General features: G+C 66.2%; 1 protein-coding gene across 1 annotated transcript in view; it reads left to right on the top strand.

Moving 5' to 3' along the window:
- Nucleotides 1-18,429, top strand: part of ADGRB1 (adhesion G protein-coupled receptor B1) — a 64,083-nt gene that overhangs the window by 11,060 nt on the left and 34,594 nt on the right. The window contains exons 3-16 of the mRNA XM_039232996.1: nucleotides 1,132-1,242; nucleotides 1,667-1,831; nucleotides 1,980-2,144; nucleotides 2,642-2,806; nucleotides 3,097-3,261; nucleotides 3,454-3,555; nucleotides 4,728-4,834; nucleotides 5,027-5,221; nucleotides 5,386-5,454; nucleotides 6,061-6,169; nucleotides 7,331-7,474; nucleotides 7,982-8,057; nucleotides 8,176-8,278; nucleotides 9,051-9,094. Of these exons, the coding sequence (XP_039088927.1) occupies nucleotides 1,132-1,242; nucleotides 1,667-1,831; nucleotides 1,980-2,144; nucleotides 2,642-2,806; nucleotides 3,097-3,261; nucleotides 3,454-3,555; nucleotides 4,728-4,834; nucleotides 5,027-5,221; nucleotides 5,386-5,454; nucleotides 6,061-6,169; nucleotides 7,331-7,474; nucleotides 7,982-8,057; nucleotides 8,176-8,278; nucleotides 9,051-9,094 (1,720 nt within the window). The remainder of the gene's footprint in view (nucleotides 1-1,131; nucleotides 1,243-1,666; nucleotides 1,832-1,979; nucleotides 2,145-2,641; nucleotides 2,807-3,096; nucleotides 3,262-3,453; nucleotides 3,556-4,727; nucleotides 4,835-5,026; nucleotides 5,222-5,385; nucleotides 5,455-6,060; nucleotides 6,170-7,330; nucleotides 7,475-7,981; nucleotides 8,058-8,175; nucleotides 8,279-9,050; nucleotides 9,095-18,429) is intronic.

The following is an 18,429-nucleotide window of genomic DNA, read 5'->3' as shown; positions in this document are numbered from 1 at the left end:
GGGAGGGGCTAGGGGCGGGGTCAAGGGAGGGGAGGGAGGGGGGCTAGGAGGGGGTCAGGGGAGGGGAGGGAGGGGACTAGGACGGGGTCAGGGGAGGGGAGGAAGAGGATCCGGGGCGGGGCCAGGTGAGGGAAGGGAAGGGGCCAGGGGCGGGGCCCTGTGGGGGAGGGAGGGGGCCCGGGGCGGGGCCAGCGGAGGGGGGGGCCTGGGGAGGAACCCGGAGAGGAGGGAGGAGCCAGGGGCGGGGCCAGTGGAGGGGAGGTTGAGGGGCCGGGACGGGGTGGGACCAGGTAGAGGAAACCCCCAGGGCAAGGTCAGGTCGGGGGTGAGACCTTGTCCTGAAAGGGGCGGGGCGGGGGCAGAAGGGTGGAGCCTAGCCAGGGGCGGGGCCGAGGCCAGGACCAGGCAAGGCCAGGACCAGAGGAGCTAACGGCCCAGGAGGAGGGGTGGGACCTGCCCCGCCCCGCCCCACCCCGCCCGGAGTTAGGCGGGAGCCGGGTGGAGATTTCTTCGGGTCTGCGGGATTGGGAATTTTGGGGTGTTCCGGGGGGGGCTGACTGTGGGGTTGCTCCCTTCTCTCCGCCCTGAGGAGCCCTGGCCAGACCTGCCGGCCCCAGCCTGGTCCTGACTCCAGAATGAATTTCTCTAATAAGGCTCTAATGTCCTTATGCATATTTTAGCCGCTTCCATAACGTTAAATCAAGTTATAATGAGACTGTCATTCTTCGTGTGGTTTATTCCCTGACGAACCTTTCCGGGAGAGAGCTCATCTCGAGAACCTGGGGAGGGCTCTGGGTGTCGGGAGGCCAGGCCACGGGAGACAGGGGCGCCGGTGGATGCTGCGCAGAGGAGGGCGGCCGCCACTCAGACCAGCAGTCCTGCAGGAGGGTCCCTGGGGGAAGAGGGAAGGGATGCAGAGCAGGCGAGAGGGGGCCACAGGAAGGGATCTCATGGTGACCACACAGGGGCTGGTGTCAGGCTCCAGCTTTCCCGGCTGTCCAGTGGGGCCAGAGAGCCCTGGTGTGGCAAGCCTGGCCGGGGACTGAGCCGTAGGGCCCAGAGCGCGGCTCTTGCGCTCTGGGGTCGGTGCTGCAGGCCGTGGCCCGGACACTGACGGAGCCGCTCCTGCAGCGGCCGGTCGTACCAGCTCCCGGAGCCAGTCCCTGCGGTCCACGGATGCCCGGCGGCGCGAGGAGCTGGGGGATGAGATACAGCATTTCGGGTTCCCGTCCCCACAGACAGGTGAGCGTGGGGGGCAGGGCTGACATGCCCACAGCTGGACTAGAACACTCCACAGGGAAAGATTGGTTCCAGGGCACTGCTCTTCGGGCAAATATTATATGTTACTAGTTGTCGCTAATTCTAAGTAATAACCTTAACAACCTTACCATTAACTTCTTGGGTGCCAGGCGCTTGTCGACTTTTGGAGATTGGTGTGAGGCGAAGGGGTCTGTTTGGGGCTGGACCCCGGGACCGGGAGATGGCACACGCCTTCCTCCAGTGGCTTCCAGCCTTGTAGGGGGAATGGCAAGTCCCGAAGAGCAGCCCGGGTTGGAATCCCGGGACGCGCCCGCTGCCCAGCACCGTGGCCCTGCTGCTGGGAGTGAGCGCAGCCTCGGCACAGAGGCAGCGGCAGGCCTGCGAGGATGTCGGTCTGCGCCCGCAGGTGACCCCGCGGCCGAGGAGTGGTCCCCGTGGAGCGTGTGCTCCAGCACCTGCGGCGAGGGCTGGCAGACCCGCACGCGCTTCTGCGTGTCTTCTTCCTACAGCACGCAGTGCAGCGGGCCTCTCAGGGAGCAGCGGCTCTGCAACAACTCGGCCGTGTGTCCAGGTGGGCCGGAGGGGGCGGGGCGGAGGGAGGAGCTACTGGGAGGGGGCGGGGCAGGGGAGGAGCAGCTGGGAGGGGGCGGGGCGCCGGGTCCTGGGCCACCGAGTCACAGCAAGGATTGCTGAGCCCACCGGTGCCCCCTCCTCCACAGTGCACGGCGCCTGGGATGAATGGTCACCTTGGAGCCTCTGCTCCAGCACCTGCGGCCGTGGCTTCCGGGACCGGACGCGCACCTGCAGGCCCCCCCAGTTTGGAGGCAACCCCTGTGAGGGCCCTGAGAAGCAAACTAAGTTCTGCAACATCGCCCTGTGTCCTGGTAGGTGAGAGAGAGGGAGCTGGGCTGGAGGGCGGGACAGCGGAGAAAAGGAAAGGGGGATGGGCTCCTAGGACCATGGACCCAGGTCACAGGACCAGGTCACAGGAGCCCAAGGCCAGCTTGCTGGGGCGCTTTGAGGCTGGAGACCCTAGGGCATTCTCACTCGGTGTCATGGGTGTTGGGCTGGTGGTTGCACCCATGCCCCAGGTTTCATGGTGGTGTGATGGGCCCCAGAGGTGTTCACACCTGACCCAGGAGGCATGATGGAGTGGTAGGCCCCTAGGCACGTTCACACTTGTGACCCAGACTTGGTGTTGGGTGAGACCATAGGGACATTCTCACCTGGGGCCCAGGCTGTGGGTTACTCATACCTGCAGCCCAGGCTCAGTGTCGGGTGGGGAGTCCCCGGGGGTGTTCACACTGGGGCCCAGGCTGGGCGTGAGGCCCTGGGTATTCACGCTGGCTTCCTGTCCCCTTCCTCCCCCCGGGCCGGGCAGTGGACGGAAACTGGAATGAGTGGTCAAGCTGGAGCACGTGCTCCGCCAGCTGCTCCCAGGGCCGCCAGCAGCGCACCCGGGAGTGCAACGGGCCTTCCTACGGCGGCGCCGAGTGCCAGGGCCACTGGGTGGAGACGCGAGACTGCTTCCTGCAGCAGTGCCCAGGTCAGCGCCCTGCCTCGGGGCCTGGGGGGGGTGGCGCTGACGGGCGTGAGCCACGGGGGGTGTGGGGGCCGGGGGGCTGACGGGCAGAAGCCAGGGGGCTGGTCGTGGGGGCTGGTGCGCGGGAGGCACTGGTCCTACTCTGGGCCAAGCTGAGCTCCGGCTCTGCTGCCCTGGTCTCAATTCCTTTGTCCTGGTGGCTTCCCGCTGCTGCACCCCGGTTCCCCGTGACTGCTGGACCTGTCCCCGCCCTGTCGCCATCTGTGTGCCCCGTGCCTGGCCGTGGCCCGCAGTGGATGGGAAGTGGCAGGCCTGGGCATCGTGGGGCGGCTGCAGCGTGACGTGTGGGGGCGGCACGCAGCGACGGGAACGCATCTGCTCCGGTCCGTTCTTCGGGGGGGCCGCCTGCCAGGGCCCGCAGGACGAGCATCGGCAGTGCAGTGCCCAGCGGTGCCCCGGTGAGGGTCCTCCTGCCCGCCGCGGGGCTCTGGGGAGGGGCACCCGAGCGATGGGCGGGCTTAGGGCTTCACTTGGTCAGGACAACCTCAAGACAGCACAGGTTCTGGGGGATCGTGGCCTTCCCGAGCCTGCTGCCCGCTCACCGTGCCCTCCCCACGCCCTCCTGCGCCCGCTGCCTGGGCGCCTCGCAGAGCCCCACGAGATCTGTGACGAGGACAACTTTGGCACCGTGATCTGGAAGGAGACTCCAGCTGGAGAGGTGGCTGCAGTCCGGTGTCCCCGCAATGCCACAGGTGAGGGACTCTGGCCCTACCCTCCGAGATGCGCACAAGGCCCTCAGCGGCCCCCGCAGGCCCGCCCCAGGGCGCTGCCAGCCGTGCCCAGGCAGCTCCGTCCACGCAGCAAAGCCAGGACCGCACCTGCACCCGCTGCGTGTCATGTCCCCCGAAGTTGCCCAGTTATGGGTGGGAAACTGAGCCACAAAGAAGTTAGTGCGCTTGCCCTGGGCTTGCGGGGCCAGTAAGTGGGAAGCCAGCAGCTTTGACCCCGCTGCAGTCTTGTGGAAGGTTCTGAGGGGTGTGGAAAGCGGGATGTGCTCCCAGGGGAAGGGGCTTAGCGCGCTGAGGGGCTGGGGGTCTTTCCCCTCTTGTCCGAAGGAGCGCCAGCCTTTGCGTGCCCTGTGTTGCCGTGTAACGTTCAGGAAGCGATGTGACCTCTCTGAACCTCCCTTTTCTCTCAATAAAAGGAGGGTGTTTGGGGCTCTCCCGACAGGGCTGTCATAGCAAGCGGCGGGGAGGCCCACGCGGGGTGGGGACAGTGGTGGAGGCGACGGTGGGGTCGTGCACTCCTGACCCCACCCCTGTTTTGTCCGCACGTTCCTGGTAGCATGTTGCAAATCCACAGAAGCAAAGAAAATACAGGTCACAGGGGGGCGTGGCCTCTGGCCTGCCCGCGTGACCATGTCCCCCCTCGTTATGATCCTGCCCCACGTTGTGGGACAGTGTCCCTTCCCACTCAAGTGGCTCCTGCTGGTGACAGGGTCGTGGCGGTCCTTTGTGGCCATCACTGTTGGGCACGCAGCCATGCCCAGGTCCCTGGGAATAAGTTCTGGGTCTCAACTGATGCCAGGTGCCCCCTCGGTGTCGATGGGACACCCAGGCCATCAGAGGCCCCTGCAGCTCTGTGGGTGGCACCAGGCGGGAACCCAGGCCGTTGGCTCTCCAGGGGCTCTGGGTCGAGAGGGGCTGCAGGAGAGGCCCCCTCCGCCTCCGCCCCCTTGCAGGTGGGGTCCTGGGTGCCTGGCTTCAGGAGCTGCTGCTGAAGGTATGGAAGGACAGAGAGAAGGGAGGCGGGGTTCCCGGTGGCCCCGCTCTCAGCCCCTGCTTGGGGGGCGAGAGGGGCGCGTGCCGAGGAGCCGCGGGTGGGATTCCCGGCCGGAGGCAAAGACGACTCTCTTCCCCGCCAGGCCTCATCCTGCGACGCTGTGAGCTGGACGAGGAAGGCATCGCCTACTGGGAGCCGCCCACCTACATCCGCTGCGTCTCCATCGACTATCGGAACATCCAGATGATGGTGAGAGTGGACTCCTGCCCCCACTGCCCTTTCACCTCAGACACGGCCTTGTGGTCCCCGCGGCACGCCCCGTGGACACCGGTCAGCCGTGGCCACTGGCTGGGGTCTGCAGAAGGCCCAGGTGTGGGGGTCGTCGGCCCTCCGGGACGGACCCTGCAGGATCACGGCCCCCACCCCCCTCCGTCTCCCCAGACCCGGGAGCATCTGGCGAAGGCTCAGCGCGGGCTGCCCGGGGAGGGGGTCTCCGAGGTCATCCAGACGCTGGTGGAGATCTCCCAGGACGGGACCAGCTACAGCGGGGACCTTCTCTCCACCATCGATGTCCTGAGGAACATGACGGAGATCTTCCGCAGGGCGTACTACAGCCCCACCCCCGGGGACGCGCAGGTGGGCCCCGGAGGGCAGCCCCGGGAGGGCACCCGGAGGGTGATGGAGGGTGGGTGGGGAGCAGGCTGCCTGGCCCCCTGCAGAGCCCTGGCCCCGCCCCCACAGGGGGAGCTGTAATTCCGGCACCTTCTCTGCTCACTGGCCCTTCTTCCTCTCCTTTCCAGAACTTCGTGCAGATCATCAGCAACCTGCTGGCCGAGGAGAACCGGGACAAGTGGGAGGAGGCCCAGCTGGTACGCACGCCGGTCGAGGGCCCCGCGGCAGGGTGGGCACCGGCGGGTCTGCCTCCTCCCTGGGGCCCAGGCCAGCCCGGGGCTGGGGGGCCTGGGTTCCCATCCCAGCAGGGCCTCTGGGCTGGTGTGACTTTGAGGAAGCTGATTCCTGCCCAGCCCCTGTCTCCCCATCAACCGGAGGGCGGACGCCCACCCTGTGGGCTCAGGGGCGGGTGTGGGAAACGGGGTCCGGGTCACTGGGACGGGGCCAGCCTCCCTTCCTCCTGGACTGACCCCGGGACAGTAGTCAGCGCGGGGGCTGTGGGTGTCGGGAGACCGCTGCCATCTTCCCAGGCTGGACCCCTGCCCCCTGCCCCTGTGCACAGCAGCCCCACCCCCCCCGCCCCCGCCGGGCTCAAGGTTCTGCCCCGGGTGACTGATGCTCAGCTTCTTCCGGAGTTGGGTCCGGAGCCTCCTGGTGCCGGGGAAGGAGCCATAGGACCCGGATAGGGGGCGACTGATGCAGGAGAAGGGGGATGGAGGGTGTGTCCCAGGCGGGTGCGGGGGCTTCGAGGACACTCTCACGTTGCTCTGGGGTCCCGGCTCCCCGCCCCACCCGGTCCCCAGATGGGTCCCAACGCCAAGGAGCTCTTCCGGCTGGTGGAGGACTTTGTAGACGTCATCGGCTTCCGCATGAAGGACTTGCGGGACGCCTACCAGGTCACAGACAACCTGGGTGAGCCCCGCCCGCTCCCCCCGCTCCCCAGGCCCCGCCCTGCAGCCCCGGGCCCCTGAGCACTGGTGGGGGGGGGCAGATGGGAGCTGTGCTTTCAGACAGTGGCAGCAGCAGTGGTCCTCACCCCACACGCCTCACACCTGCACGCCTCGCACCTGCACCCCGCGCGCCTCACACCTGCACGCCTCGCACCTGCACCCCACACACCTCATACTTACACACCCCACACATCCATTCCCACAGATACCCCACACCCACATACCTATACACCCCTACACACCCCTCACACCTCACACCTTCATACCCCTACACATCCCACACCCATACACCTTATGCACCCCAATCCCCACGCACCTCATATACCTACACACCCCGTACCCTGTATACTGGCACTCAGTGAGGTAGGCCCCAGGGCCCCATCTGTCCCCAGGTCCTCCCTGGCCCCCAGAGTTGACCACACAGGTGAAGCAGGGCGCAGCCAGATAGCCAGGTGTGGAGGACATAGGTGGTGGGCAGGGCCCCACGAAAACAAAGGTGCAGACGGAGGTGTGAGCGGCTGCATGTACTGGGTGTTTAGCGGGGGACAGGCCCCGGAGGTGGGCGAGGGCAGAGTGTCCGGACACCGTAGCTGAGGCCGTTGGCTCCCAAGCCCCACCCCCTTCACCCACACCTGACCCAAGCCACCAGCGCTGTGTCCACCTGACATGGGCGGGCCAGGGTGAAGGGGGCTTGGAGACCCTGGGACCCCCACCTCTGGTCCTGACCCCCAGGATGCCCTGTGAAGCGGGCTCTCTTCCTACCCCTTTTAGAGAGCACGTAGGGAGGGGGCCTAGGCTCCAGCACCCCAGGGAGAAAGGGAGACCCAAGGGGACACAGCTCCCCGGGGATGCCTTCTCGGCTACAGACCTGGCTGCAGAAGCCACCTTTGACCCCTCCCAGGGCCCTGGGGGCGGAGTCTGAGCCCAGGTCCTCACGGTGGCAGGGGGGCTGTCACTGAGGCCGGGGGTAGAGGTCGTTGGGGGGCTCCGACAAGGCCGGACAGCCTCCGAGGTCGGTGTCCCCTGAGGCAGGAGCTCCCGAGGCCAAGGCTCCTGGTTGTGCAACTGCTCTCTGTCTCCCTCTGTCTGTCCCTGTGGTCCCGGGCCGTCCCCTCTGCCCCAGTCCTCAGCATCCATAAGCTCCCGGCCAGCGGGGCCACAGACATCAGCTTCCCCATGAAGGGCTGGCGAGCCACGGGCGACTGGGCCAAGGTGCCGGAGGACAGGGTCACCGTGTCCAAGAGTGTCTTCTCCACAGGGCTGGCAGGTGAGGGCCCCAAGCTGTGGGAGGGGCCCCCATGGGAGATGCAGGCCCTAGGGTCTGAGGGCCCACCCCCCCTGGGAGGTTCCTTCTGGAGTCCGCCCTGCTGCCTCAAGGGCCAGGGCAGCAATCGTTTCTTCTTAGTGTTCCTGAGGTCGCCCCTCCTCCAGGAAGCCCTCCCTGCCCTTCCTGCATTTGGAGGCTCCTAGGCAATCTTTGCTGAACGGACCCATGGACGTACTCACCACAGGGAGGGAAGGGGTCCTCCGGAGGCGAGCAGCAGCCAACTCCGGGGCCCGGGAGGAGAAGCGCACCCTGCCTGCCCCCCAGCCCTCAGGGGTCAGTTAGAGGGACCTAGGCAGCCACCCCAGCTCTCCGACTGCAGTGCTGTGCGCGTCCTGGGGGTAACGTGACCAAGGAGACTGGCCTCCGCCTGGGGACACGCACTTCCCTCGCCGGAGCAAGGTCCTGACGGGGGTGGCCAGGGGAGAGTGACCCAGTGCCCTCTTCCAGAGGCTGACGACTCATCCGTGTTCGTGGTGGGCACCGTGCTCTACAGAAACCTGGGCAGCTTCCTGGCCCTGCAGAGGTGGGAGCCCCGGCCTGGGAGGGACGGGCCCGGCCAGGGGTGCGGGCCTGCGGGGCAGCCGGGAGGAGGCCTGGGCCTGACGGAGGCTCACTGACACGGCCTGCTGGCCCCACCCCAGGAACACGACCGTGCTGAACTCCAAGGTCATCTCGGTGACCGTGAAGCCCCCGCCTCGCTCGCTGCTCACACCCTTGGAGATCGAGTTTGCGCACGTGTACAACGTGAGTGCCCTCGACGTGCACACATCTGTGCATGTGTGCCTGATTCCTCCCACCTGATCCCACGAGGGACCCGCAGCCTTCTCGGGTCTCACATTAGCCTTGGGGTCGGAGGGAGCCACTTTTGTCCCTGAATGATAGATGGGGAAGCTGCAGCTCAGAGATGGGCGGTCATTGTCCGAGGCTCACACAGCAGGGCTACATGGGAGACAGACTCCAGTCCTCTCCTGCAGCCCTGCTCCTTCGCACTGTACGGTCTTGGGCAAGTGGCTCAACCTCTCTGTGCCTGCACTCTCTCCTTGATCAAAAGTGAGCTATAGGCTCTGCTGAGAACTAATCACCAGCGGTGCTTAGAGCATACCACCCCTCACAAGGGCGCCCAGACCCTGCCGCTCTCACCCCCATGGTCCCAGCGCCGGCACCCCAGGCCTGCGGGACAGGCACGTTTGTGGATTCCTGCTCGCTTACCCCTCAGGGTCCCTGGGAAGGCGTCTCTCTCTTACACCACTTTTATTAAGCTGGACTGGCCGCCTGGGCGTCCCGGGATGGGCTGCTCAGAGAGGGCACGAGAGCTACTCAAGGCCATGCAGCCAGGCTTGGGGGCTGGGCTAGTCCCTTCCCCACCCTGGGCCTGTTTCCTCCTCCTCAAACTCCATCTCTTGGGCCATCGCACAGTCTGAGTGCCCACCTAGCACACCTGTGGGTGGGTCCTGGCCGTGACCTTGGCCGGGCCAGTAGGGTGGGCACATGACCCTGACTCCTCGCTCTCCTCCAGGGCACCACCAACCAGACCTGTATCCTGTGGGATGAGACAGATGTGTAAGTTCACGTGGATGTTGTGGCTTGGGAGGGGGGTGGGGGTCTCCAGGGTGGGCACGGGGAGGGGGCTGCTGTTTCATGTTGGAGGCCATGTCTTCCCATCTGTTTTGAATGACCCCCCACTGCCCAGGCCTGGCTCTGAGGCAGCTTGTAGCCCACTCATCCCACCTCCCAGCCCTCCTGCGGAGTTTGTGCAAAGGCCCCAGAGAGGGAGCAGCCTCCAGAGGAGGCTCAGAATTTGGGGGACTGGGGTGGGGGAAAGCTCGGCAGCTGGTCCTGGTGGGCCAGGTGAGCCTGGGGGCACCCTCTCCTGCTGGGAAGGGCATGGGCAGGAAGTTGGGTGACACCGTCCCCACCCATCTCTCTCAGCCCTGGCACCACCATCCCTTAGCCACTCCTTGCACCCCTGCCCTGGGCTGGCCTGGTCCCCTGCGCCGGGGGGTATGTACAGCAATCCCTCGTGCCCTGGGCAGTGCGAGGGTAAATGTGTGTCCTGGGAGGTCAGGAAGCCTCCCAGAGTGGCCCACTCTAAAATGAGACAGGTTTGCCTGGCAGAGAAGGGAGGCATGTGAGGTGTGGCCAGGAAGAGCCGGTGGCCAGAAAACAGGCAGGGAGGGGCTCATTTGTGGCACCTGTTGTGTCAGGAACTATGGACTTGTTGAGGTGCTATCATTATCCACCCATCCACCCCCATCTATCACCCACCCATCCATCCATCCATCCATCCATCCATGCATCCATCCATCCATCCATCCATCACCCATCCATCCATCCATCCATCCATCAATCCATCCATGCATCCATGCATCCATCTATGCATCCATCCATCCACCCACCCATCCATCCATGCATCCATCCATCCATCCACCCATCCATCAATCCATCCAGCCAGCCAGCCAGCCAGCCAGCCAGCCAGCCACCCATCCATCCATCCATCCATCCATCCATCCATCCATCCATCCACGCATCCACCTTTCATCCATCCATTCATCAATCCACCATCTATCCACCCACCCAGCTAGCCCCATCCATCCATCCAACCATCCATTCATCCATCTATCCCCATCTATCTATGCACCCATCCATCTATCCATTGACCCCCATCCATCCATTCATGCCTCCACCATCCATCCAACCATCCATCCACCTACCCATCCACCATCCATCCATTTATCCATCTTTCTCCATCTATTTATCCATCTGTCCATCCATCTATCTATCCCCATCCATCCATCCACCATTCATCCATCCATCCATCTATCCATCTATCCCATCCATCCACCTATCCACCCATCCATTTATCCATTCATCATCCATCCATCCCAATCCATCCATCCGTCCATCCATCTATCCCCATCCACGCATCCATCCTCCAGTGATTACTGACCATGAACAGACACTGTCTATCAGGTCCTTGTCCCCAGCCTTGTCTTCTTGTCCTGTCTCCAATGAGGAGGGACCGCAAAGCAGGAATGTGCAGATTCCTATGAAATGTCAGGTCATGCCACGTGCCAAGAAGCGAAGCCAGATGGATCTGGTGGCAGGTGGGGTGAAGTGCCTTTTAAAGCAGGGTCACGGAAGCCTCTCTGAGGAGATGATGTTTGAGCAGAGGCCTGACACAGCACTGTGCACGTGGGTGTCTGGATTGAGGCATTTTGACAAAAGGGTCAGGCAGTGCAACGGCCGTGGCCTGGGGGCGTGCAAGGCCACTCAGCGGATGCCACTGGCCCCTCCTGCTCTGGGCCTGGGGGTTGAGTGGCACTCTGGCCTAGATCCTGTCCCACTGCTTTTCTCTGGGTTTTACAGGACAGCACAGCTGTCCACAGGGGCGAGATTGTGCTGTGACTTCGAGTCCATGGCGCCTGGCCCTTCCCCACAGCTAGGAGCCTGCCCCCTCCCCCGGGGGCTATGCCCTTCCCTACGGCTAGGAGCCTGCCCCCCCGAGGCTGTTGAGCTGCTGCCTGCAGCCCCCAGGGCACCTGGCTGACCCCTGCTGGGGGGGCGCTACTCCCCCCCCATCCCCCCCTCTCTCTCCTGACGACTGGACCCACAGCGCCCTCTCGGACAGCTCCACCCACGTTTCTGATTATTTCCTTGGCGTCCAGTCCCCCGGATAGTTTTAGGCTCTGAGAAGTAAATTGCTCTCCAGAGAGGCAGGATTCATCCCCTTGCCCTTCCTGGACAGCAGGCTGTGGGAGGTCTGGCCAGCCCAGAGTGTGTCCAGCTCACTGCCCTGGGGGCCCTGGCGGGGCAGAGGAGGACCCCAGTTGGGGAGAGGGGGCTGTGGCCTGGGGCAGACCCTCCCTCCGGGGGGGCCTCAGCTTCCCATCCTGTGGCCACAGTCCGCCCACTCATGGGAGGAGCTGGATGGGAGCAGGGAGAGGATTGTGGCCAGGTCCCCATGTCCTGTCTCTGGCCGTGAACTCCACTTGCCCTGCCCCCTGCCCCAGCGTGGCCCACCCATCCCTGGTCACCTCCGGATGCTTGGGATGCGTCTGTGCCTGGGGGCCCAGGGCCCCGAGGACAGAAGGAAGGTGCCGATGGCTGTGCCCCAGGTGGCATTTGTGCACCCTGTTTGGTCCCAGGCAGGGCCCTGGGAGCCGAGCTGCCTGGGACACCTGGGAGGTGTCTGTCACCTCTGAGGAAGTCAAGCCTCTGAGAGGCTGGTGACGCGGCTCAAAGCTCAGGGGTGGGGACGGGGCGTCGGATCCAGGACTGGGCAGCCTGGAGCCCATGGGGAAGTCAGAGGCTGGGGGGTGGGGTGGAGGGAGCTGGCTCTGCCCCCGGCCCCCGCTCCACTCTGCACTGGAAACTTCTCCTTCCGTGGCTAGGTGGGCAGCTCCTCACCCCATGAATGGGCTCGCAGGAGCCCCGGCTTTCCTCGTTGACCTTAAATACGGTCAAAGGCAGGGCCCTAAGTCTGCTTCCACCGTGTGCCCAGGAATTGAGTCTGTGCTGGTGTGGACCCGTATGTGGAGGCGAGATGAGAAAGAGTGCCACACATGTGCAAGGTTGTGGGTGGGGACCTGGGGAGAGGAGCCAGTGGCCATCAGCTGAGACACACTGATTTCCTGATCCATGACTGAGTCCTGCCCTGATCACAGATGGACCCTTAACCCAGGTCACCTGCTGAGCCCTGACCCTGGTCACACCATTAAGCCCTGACCGTAGTTATACTCTGGGCCCTGCCCCTGGTCACAGTGAGTCCTGACCTTGGTGTCACTCTGAGCCCTGATCCTGGTCACACTTGAGCCCTGCCCCTGGTCACACTTGAGCCATGACCCTGGTCACTCTCTGAGCCCTGCCCCTGGTCACCCTCTGAGCCCTGCCCCTGGTCACCCACTGAGCCCTGCCCCTGGTCTTACAAGACCAGCTGTGCGTGCTCACAGATAATTGAACACGTGTCACATGCTCACAGGGCCACCTCCTCCTCTAGACAGATGCGACAGTTGACCACGTGACTCGCTCGTCTTAGAAAAATGAGTCAGAGGCTCCCACCCACAGCACAGACCCTCCACCTGCCTCGCCCCCAGTCACACACACATCTCCACACAGAGGCTCGACACCCACACAACATCTCTGTAAACACTGGGCCCGGCAGCCCCCGGGGTCCCCCTTGCCCCAGGAGCCCAGGTTGTATGGTGGAATCCCACCCTCTCAGCCAAAGTCCCCTGTCCCCCGCTCCGGAACATTAGCAGCGGGGCTTGGGGCCCTCCCCCGCTGCCGCCCCCCCCCCAGCCTGGCCCCGTGGCAGCAGCGAGGGCCTGCGGAGTGGGGGTGTTAGGGAGAGAAAGGGGTGCTTGCAGAGCTCCGTTTGGGAGGATGAGTGGAGGCTGGGTGCAGAGAGGACAGGTGGTGGGTGGTGGGGCTCACGACGCCCAGAGAGCATCCTGGCACTTGGGGGGGGGGGGCGGCCTGTGCCCCTGGCGTTGGAGCAGGAAAGCCAGAGCTGGTAGGGTTCTCGGCGACGGGTGGCTTTGCCCTGAGCTGCGAGTGGCAGGCTGAGGCCCGGCGTGCCGGCCGGGGCAGGGGCTCCCGCTGCGACGCCAGCGTTCGGGGGTGTCCGCTGGGGACCTGCGGGGGCCCCGGGAAGGGCAGGGTTCCACCCCCCCGCCCCCCGCGTGTCTCCAGCTCCAAGACCCACACGGCAGCCGTGGAGGCTCTGGGGGTCCTGCCAGGCTGGGGGGCCTCACATGGTGGCTCTTGGCCCCCGTGCCCTCTGCAGCCTGAGCCAGCAGGGCGGACGCTGGGACGGACTGGCGGAGAGGCGGGCATCCTGCACGCTCCGCGGGGCTCCTGTCTTGAAGGCTGAGCCCACTCCAGGCTCCTCAGATGGGCCCTCAGTCTGCAGAGGCCCAGGGTGCTGAGGGGCCGGGCCGCCCTGGGGCCGTCGGGGTCTGTGCTGCGGCCCCCACGCCCTCCCTCCCGGCCTCCCACACAGGGCTGCTCAGGCCCGGGCCGGCCCCTTCCCTGGGGTCCCTGGTCCCTTTAAGAGCCTTGCCCCATCTTCGGTTTCCTTGGAGAGAGCGGTGAGGGGCAGGCGAGGGGGGCGAGCGGAAGGGAGAGTTGGCAGGGCCCCCAGGTCGCTGTCAGCGGCTGGTTCCCAGATGGATTCCTCCCACAGCGCTGGATTCTGGTGGGAGCAGAGGCGGCAGGCGGAGGGAGGGGCGACGGGAGGGGATGGCGAGACCACCGCCCACCGCCACCAGGGCCCTCCCCTTCTCTGATCTCCCCCTACTCTGTCCTTGCAGGGGGAGGGGCGACAGGCGGAGCCCCGCTGGGGGGCCTCCTGAGTCTCCTTGCAGGGTAGGGAGCTGGAGGGCCAGACCGGCCGCAAGGTCATGGCCCACTGCCAGCTCCCGTGTTCTGAACCTGGGGTGGGGCGGTGGGCCACCCCCGCTGCGCCCTGGCTGACAGCCCGGCTCCTCCAGCCACTGCCCTGCACCCCACGGGCCCCCTCACCGCCACCCTCTCAGGGCAGCAGGGACACTGGGCCCGTTTATGCCCAAATCTGCTCCGGCCTCAACCATGACCTGCTCTGAGAGGCCTTCCCGCCCAGTTTCCTACACGGTTTCCTGCACCTGACCGCTGTCCACCCCCTCCCAGCTCAGACCCCAGTTAGCGGGAAGTTCAGGCCCCCGAGCTCCTTGCTTCCGGAAGCTTGCCCTCGCCCCCCCGCCCCGTGTGTGGGCCCCGCCCCCGGGCAGGGCCTGGGTCTCTGCTGCCAGGGATGCAGTAAGCCCTCAGGAGGGAACAGAGGAGGCTGGAAGTGCCCCATTTGAAGAGGGTCCCTCATCCCTAGGGGACTGGAAATGTACCCATTCATTCATTCATTCATTCGTTCATTCCCTGAACATATCTTCCCTGCATCCAGTCTGCCCGGTGTGGTCTGACAGTGTCCTGCCGTCAGGGCACCCCCATGGCACCCACCTGACAGGATGTCCCCCTGGGGGAGCCCACCCCTCCCCACTCTCACACGGGGGGCGAGAGGAGGGCCGGGTCAGAGGACCTGAGCTTGCTCTCCACGCGGCTGCGAGCTGTCCCCGCTGGCGCTCCTCCGGGCCTGCTTGTCCTGGGGGGTCTGCGGGAACCTGTAGCCACGGTCGGCGGGTCAGGAGGGCCCCTCCCTGGCTGCTCCCACGGGCCATGCAAGCCCTGGCCTGTTTCCTTGACTGTGCGATGGACGAGATGCGGACCCCCCCACCCAGGTCTAAGAGGTGGTACCCAGCCCCCAACCCCCACCGCGCACCTCCCAGACAAGGCCCGAGCTGGCCCCGGCCCCAGCTGCCCGCCCCCGCCCCTCCCCTGCTCTCCTCTCTTTCTCTGGGAGGAAAAGCCCGGCCAGCTGCTGCTTGGCCCAGGACAAGCCCCCTGGAGTGGGGGTCCCCAGGGGAGGGGCGGAATCTTCCAGGGGTGCCGTGGGGGGTGCAGACATGTGCTCGAGGACCCGGGTGCGTTGGTGGGGAGGAGGCATCTTGGAGGGGAGGCCTTTCCTGGACGAAGGGTCAGGGCACATGAGCTTCCTGCTGGGCTGTGTCCAGCTGTGACTGGGTCCCCTTCGTTGTCTGTCATCTAGCGTCCCCACACCCGCAGCGGGTGGGGATGCGGCCCCGAGAGTGAGCGTAGCATCCACGGCGACACGAGGGGGAGGGGCCAGGGTGGCAAGTCGGGAGGGGAGGCTCTCAGCATCTGCCTGGTAGAGTGGGCTCAGCACTGCGTGGCATGTGGCTGCCCAGTAGGGCCTGTAGGGGTGGAGACTGAGTCACCCGCCTTGCCTGTCTCTGGAGGCCTTGGAAGAGGGGCTTGGGACCAGGCTGGGCCATGACCCTCAGCAGCCCCCCCTCCCAACCGACCCCACAGGCCCTGCTCTGTGGGCCTGTGCCGGACCCTGGCCTGGGGCGGGTGGGGATTGAGGAAAACGGTCCCAGAGTCGCCCTCGGGGAGAAGGGGGTGGGCCCACAGGAAGGACGCTGGGCTGCAGGGGTGCCTCGGGGTGAAGGAGGAGCAGCTGCCTCGTGGGGCCGTGCAGGCGCAGGAAGGGGTGTGCGTGGGACAGAGCAGGGGCCCTGGAGGGGAGGGCCTGGGCCTGGCCGGCACACAGCTGCTTTGAGGGGCTCCTAGCGGGACTCCATCCGTCGTCTGTGCCTCCACGTGCGCCGTGCCGGAACTGCGTGCACCCTGAGGCTCACCCCGCTGGCCCCACGGCCCCCCCACCCTCCCTGGAGGAGGGGTCAGTGTAGGGGCCGCCTGCTGCCCAGGGCTGTGCTCTGATGCCTGTTCCCGCAGGGACAAGCCCTCCTGCCCGCCCCGCCCCCGCCCTGCGGCCTCCTCCCTCCTCCTGGAGCCTCGCCGTCCACGGCGGCCCAGGTGCACCCGCACCACCGGCCGCCGGGGCTCGGCCCACACCGCCCTGCATGGGCGTCGCCCCTGCTGTGCCCACGCCCACATGTCTGGCGGCCCACTAGGGCCCCACCACGACACAGCAGCTAACAAGGGGCAGGGCACAGGGGTCTGACCTGCAGCAGGCCTGGGCTCAAATCCCAGCCCCACTCCTTACTAACAGGGTCATTGTGTCCTTGAGCCTCAGTTTCCACATCTGTAAACTGGGATTGCTACAGTTCTGAGGAGACATGATGTGTGTCGAGTACAGGTTGTAGGGCAGGAAAATACCCAGTGAGTTGCCGCCGTCCTCACCCTACTCCAGGGGGCTTGTGGGATAAGGCCCTCCCTAGCTGGCATTGTGCCCTCTGGGGACAGCACGTGCCCTGGGGGGAGCAGGGTGAAGGCCAACCGCTGGGGGCAGGCTTCCTGGTAAGGGGTGCCTGGGCCGGGCGAAACGCCCGGAGGCGGCGGCAGAGGCTCTCTGGGCCCCGGCGCGGCACGTGCAAAGGAACCGAGGCAAGTGGCCGTGCCATGGGGCGGACTGGGAGGCGGTCTTCCTCCCTGAGACACCTGTTCCCCTCTGCCGGGTGCACGGCTGCTCGTTGTCCGGGGCAGAAAGGCCTTAACCCCACTCCCCAGACAGCCAGGCCTGGCACCCCTGCTTGTGGCCCGGTGGGGGGCGGTGGCCCAGGGACAGGCCGGGGAAGGACTCGCGGGTGTCGGCCAGGGGCCGTGGCCGGCTGTCCTCCTTTCTAGGCCTCACTGCAGAGGCCCCGGGAAGCTGGGGGCAGGGGGTGGTGGCCGTGAAGTGGCCTGTATCACAGGCCTTCAGGAGTGAGGGGAGCAGGGAGACGCCTGGAAGCTGGGCCCAGGTGCCGGCCACGCGACGGTGCGGCTGCCACGTGATGGTGCGGCTGCCACGCGCGTCTCACCCTCGCTGACGGGGATGGGGGGCCGCCTGCCGGACGGGTTCCGCCTCCACGGCGTCCGGGACGCGGTGGGTGGCGGGAAACGCTGTTGCAGTTGGAGACGGGGTCCCCTGATGGCCGTGGTGCTGGCTCTGCGGCGGTGGTGGCAGTCGTGGCCTTGATGCTAACGGGAGGTGACGCCGGGGGCCCTGCAGGCACGGCTGTGGCAGCGCCCATGGTGGTGAGCAGCGTGCTCCCGGAGGTGCGGGCGGTGGTGGCGGTGAGGGGCCGTAAGGGTCCCACGGCTGGTGGGCGGGGGTGTGGTCGGGGTGTGGCGGGGCTGCTGCTGCTGCTGAGAGATACGGGGGCATCTGGTGTCACTGGCGGTCAAGTGGTGACGTCATTCTCACGGTGGCGGTCGTGTGGTGCGAAGCGGTGGGGGCAGTGGCGGGGGCATCCCGGAGGTGACCAGTGGCCGGGGCTGGCTGTGACGGGGGCCAGGTGTGGGGTCTGTTGCCATCGGGGGACACTCGGCACGGGCCACCTGCACGGGCTGGGGAGACGCCTCCCGAATGAAGCAGTGACTGTGGCCGTGGCTGGGGCGTGCGCTGGGTGGGTGTCAGGGCAGCGGCCCCTCAGTGGGCAGGGGACGGGGACGGGACGGGCGGAGCCTGGCTGGAGGAGCAGCACGGAAGGTGTGAGGTGCTGGGCTCAGGCAGGGCCCGAGGGTGGGGCCTCCGAGCTGGGGGGGGCGGGGCCCCGGTCCCCCGGGTCTGCCTGGGTGGGTGGAGGGGTAAGGACAAGAGCCTGGACGGTGGGGACAGCCGGGTTTCCGGGGGAGGCGGGCCCGCTGTGCCAGGAGGGAGCGAGGAGGCTGCACCAGGCGCTGTGAGGAACAAGCGCCCATGGGGGCTGCAGTCACGAGGCCCAGACAGGAGGCGCCAGGAGAGGCGGCCCCACAGGCAGGAACACGGGCCGGGGGGAGGGGGCAGGGGGGCCTCACCTGGCAGCTCACTTAGCAAGAGCCTGGTCAGGCAGTTGTCCGTCCCCCGAGGTCCACGGGCCACAGACCCCAGGCCCTGAACCGAGACAGCACGCGGCTGATCCGGGCCACCAGCTGGCGGCCAGATAGGGGCTGGGCATGGGGGGCGGGGAGGGGGAGGGGGGGCTCGAGGAGACCTCCCAGAGGCGGCAGTGGCTCTGGGGAACCTGAAGGACCAGGTGAGTCAGCCAGGGGGCGGGAGGGCATGTGGTCAGAGGCTCTGGCCACAATCAAGGCCTGGAAGCAGGCGAGGGCGGCTGTGTTCTGGGCCAGCAAGCGGTTCCCGCAGGGCCAAGGGGGCTTGGGAGTCATGATGAGCTCTGGCTGCTGGGTGAGGTAGGACCCGGGAGGGGAGTGCCAGCACAGAAGCGGGGCAGCACCTGATGGAGGGGTCGGGTGCAATGCTCAGGAATTCACAGGCTGGCCCGGCAGGCTCCCTGGAGGAGGAGACTTAGCACAAGCCTTGATCTAGGGCCCAAAAATCAATAGGCAGAGGTGGGAGG

Source organism: Hyaena hyaena, unplaced genomic scaffold, assembly GCF_003009895.1.
Source record: "Hyaena hyaena isolate Hyena2069 unplaced genomic scaffold, ASM300989v1 scaffold_69, whole genome shotgun sequence".
NCBI lineage: Eukaryota > Metazoa > Chordata > Mammalia > Carnivora > Hyaenidae > Hyaena > Hyaena hyaena.
The sequence above is the reverse complement of the archived record's forward strand: the minus strand, read 5'-3'. Positions and strand labels throughout refer to the sequence as shown.